The sequence below is a fragment of the Rhipicephalus sanguineus genome, chromosome 10 (genome assembly GCF_013339695.2).
Source record: "Rhipicephalus sanguineus isolate Rsan-2018 chromosome 10, BIME_Rsan_1.4, whole genome shotgun sequence".
NCBI classification, from domain to species: domain Eukaryota; kingdom Metazoa; phylum Arthropoda; class Arachnida; order Ixodida; family Ixodidae; genus Rhipicephalus; species Rhipicephalus sanguineus.
In genome coordinates, this window is record NC_051185.1 from 21,534,876 (window position 1) to 21,538,445 (window position 3,570).

The 3,570-nt window shown below is 50.5% G+C and overlaps 1 protein-coding gene across 1 annotated transcript; it reads left to right on the forward strand.

The window, feature by feature from the left end:
* Positions 1 to 232: 232 nt before the first annotated feature.
* On the forward strand, positions 233 to 2,282 carry LOC119407229 (uncharacterized). The gene is made up of 2 exons (XM_037674109.2): positions 233 to 484; positions 1,627 to 2,282. The coding sequence occupies exons 1-2, from the start codon at positions 400 to 402 to the stop codon at positions 2,154 to 2,156; spliced, it is 615 nt and encodes a 204-aa protein (XP_037530037.1). The 5' UTR covers positions 233 to 399; the 3' UTR covers positions 2,157 to 2,282.
* Positions 2,283 to 3,570: the final 1,288 nt, after the last annotated feature.

Genomic DNA, 3,570 nt, shown 5'->3' on the forward strand with positions numbered 1-3,570 from the left:
CTCAGCCGAGAGATTGCCACGCTTGTGCACGTGACAACCAGTTGTCACAGGACGGGAAACGGGCACGCACGTAGTCAATGGTGTGACACGAGACCACTCACAAACGGTACGGAAAAAGGAAAATGCTGACTCACTCCTGCCCCCTGTCGGCATGGCCACTTGTACTGCAGACCCCCTTATCAGCGTCTCGCTGACCAGCTGTCTCGAACCCAATCGCCAGCGACGCCTACATAAGCGCTTTTCTCAAGCGGCCGTGTACTACAAGAAAGCTGTCACGGCTTGTCGCGACGCATTCCTGCAGGGATCGCAGTTCGGATCGGAGGCTGCACCGCTTTAAGCGAGAAAACTCGCGTTTATGTTTATTTAGACCGGCGTGGATTGAAGACCGTAATAAGGCCCATGATGCGTGACATTATTATCAACCCGCTGACTTTGTTCGCCCTCTTGGAAGCGGTAGCGGCCAGGCCTTCACTCGTCCAGTACGGTAAGTGTCGTTACTTTGATATCAACCTGACTACGCCCACTGCAGGGTAAAGGCCTCTACAATGTTTCGCCAATTAACCCGGTCCTGTTCTTGCTGCGGTCGTGCTATCACCGCAGTCTTCTTAATATCATCTGCCCATCCAAATTTCTGGGTTTCCATACTGGGCTGCATTTTGACCGATTTCGGATGCCGCAAGCACACAGACGCTTGTGAATTTCTTTAACTATACGTATGTATGCACCTTCCAGTAGTGCTCAAAATTCATCCAGACCACCCTGCCAAGATTTCAGTTAATGTATTTTAAATGCAAACTTAATTTCCGTTTATTTTTTTCTCATGGGCATGCTGCAACTCTGGCAAGCGGCAGATCTTCGCTGTTTTATATTGGCCAAGAAGGACAGGTTTTAATCTGAGATATCCGCCACAGTGGTCTAGTGGTTATGATGCTCGACTGCTGACCCGAAGGTCGCGGGAACGAATCCCGGTCGCATTTTCGATGGTGGCGAAGGTGCTTGAGGCCCGTTTACTTAAATTTAGTTGCACGTTACAGAGCCCCAGGTGGGCCAACTTTCCGGAGCCCTTCACTCCTATGCCCCTCCTAATCGTATCGTGGTTTTGTGACGTTAAACCCCAACAATTATTAATCTTTTGAGATGCTTACTGCTGCTCGATTCATTGGTAGAACTGCCTACTTTCTTCCGTCTATAGGCGGGCCCTCAGTTTAATTCGTACTTAGATTGTTGCAATGTAGTTACACATTAGCCTGATTGCGCCCACTGCAGGGCAAAGGCCTCTCCCGTGTTCCGCCAATCAACCCGGTCCTGTGCTTTCTGCTGCCACGTTATACCTACAAACTTCTCAATCTCATCTGCCCACCTAACTTTGTGCCTCACCTTCGCGTGCCTGCCTTCACTTGGAATCGTCTGTTACTCTTAATGACCAGTGGTTATCTTTCCTTAGCGCTACAAAGTTGTTGGTGATACTCCACTGTTTTATTGAAATCGCACATTTTCCGAGACAACTGCAACTTCTTAAGCGTTGGGCACCGCCAAAAAGCAACTCCCGGGGACGATATCAGAAGTTTTTTTATCATTGTACGACTGTGCACATATCTTTCATAAACTTTTTATCTTGCTGCGCAGGCGCCCCTAAACCGTCCAGATTCGACGAGTTCGTGACGGATCCTCCTCACATACTCGGACGGGCCGGGTTGCACGAGCAAACGCTCAGCGGCAGCGAAGACGACCTCGACATGGCCTTGAACGAAGCTCCGGCCGAACTGGCACCTGCTCATGGACTCCGGTATCACGACGTCGTTTACGACGCATCGTCGGAAACGCTCAACCACTACGACGGCAGCGACAGTGAGGTCGGCACCTACTATCCCTCCGCTTACCGGGCAGACGGACACGAAACCTCAGGTTCTACATGGAGTTCGCTGTCCACTGGAGCTTCCAGTGTTCCTTCCGAAGTGGTCAAGCGGTCCTTGGAACCCTCAGGTCGCCACCGCCTAGTCACTGAGGCTCCAAGAAAAGCCCCGTTCTCGGTGGGGTACACGCGGGAGCAAGATGATTGGCTGCTCCTGTCTACGTCACAACACGACCCTCACTGGGATGACGTCTCCACCGCATATCGCGTGCCGCCGTTCACAACGGCGGCTTTGCGCCGATAGGCGTAACATGTAGGCGTGATATATGCCTCTTATATGAATTGTGATATTTATTTTTTTAAAATGCTCGGCACCTTATTTTATGTAACCGCGTTTGTCTTCTGTGCCCATAAAATGGTTCGCTCTGTACCCCGGCTTCGTGTTCTTTCATTGTTCTCACGGCATAGTCATTGTCGGAAGTCGGTGACTGCTCCGATATTAGTACTAAAGAACAGCCGCTTGTGTTGCCACTGACACCACCTCCTCTTTTCACTTCATTTCCTCAGTTCTTTGAAGGGTAGCGAACCTGCCACGTCTGATAGACTTCCTTTTCTACCAACACATAAGGGGCCCTGCGAGTTTCTTTTCTTTATTTTGGGGTTGTCGATGCAAGCAATGCTGAAAAGTTATTCTGGGTTTGCGTTGTCATCATAGCTTGCATCGCGCGCCAAGCCGAGCGCATCCCCACGTTTTCTTTCTTTTTTTTTTCTCTGCGGCGCTACGCCGACAGCGCTTCTGACGGCCGAAATAGTTGTTGCAGCCGCGGCGATAAGCAAGGAGAGAATATGCAGGCCAGGCGTGTCATTGGGAGCCGCGCATGCTCAGATGTGGCCCATGTCAAACCACGTGTCATCTATACCTAGGTGTTGCCCGTGCAGTCCCTAGCGCGACGTTTGTTCGTTCTAGACAAGCGTGTTCGCCTCCGTGCTGTGCTCGGCAAAGTTTATGTTCTTTACCGACGAGTGTTCTCGCAATGTCCCGGAGATGGTCCGACTTAACCGTGAAATGTGTTCCGTGTCGTGTGCCACCTCAGAGAGGAACAAGAGGGCTAAATTCTTCAGCGTCCCCTTGAACGACAGGCAAGCGCTCTCTCTATATCCTCTTTCTTTGTGAAGGTAGAAATTCTGACAAATGCGTGGGACCTGTTAGGACAGCATCTAATCGCTATACCATCGAATCAAACATTCGATATTCAACGATAATGAAGCATTTCGCCGCGCACGATACCGAAAGCAACGCGCGGCACTGGCACAAACAGTACAATTTCAGCGCTTTCCAGCGCGCGCCGGCATCACAGCGGCGAATCCAACGCCCACACCACTGCGACCCCAGCTCTTTCCCAGTGTGCTAACCGAAGTGCCAGTAAATCCGAGCGTGCACCAGTGTTCCCAGTGAGATCCAGTGCTACAAAATTGTACTTATATCGCGCTGGAGGTATTGGAACGGCGCTAGTTTCTGCAATAGAGTAAGCAGCCGCTATGAAGCAAGTAGGGGCTAAACTTTTTGTAAGCGAAAATGGAGATCTGTGCGTCAGTTTTGCTTATAGAAAGCTTTCTTTATAAAGAGAAATATCTGTTCACGTAGCTCTTGAAAGAGCGTTACCCAGCTAGAAGAGCGCTTTATTCATCTAGATCAGTGGTGTAGCCAGGGGGGGTGG

What these genes read in the sequence shown, in the direction of transcription:
- LOC119407229 (XM_037674109.2), top strand. Translation starts at nt 400, where the DNA reads ATGATGCGTGACATTATTATCAACCCGCTGACTTTGTTCGCCCTCTTG. An exon ending in GCCTTCACTCGTCCAGTACG is followed by an intron (nt 485 to 1,626) that starts GTAAGTGTCGTT and finishes CTTGCTGCGCAG; the next exon opens with GCGCCCCTAAACCGTCCAGA.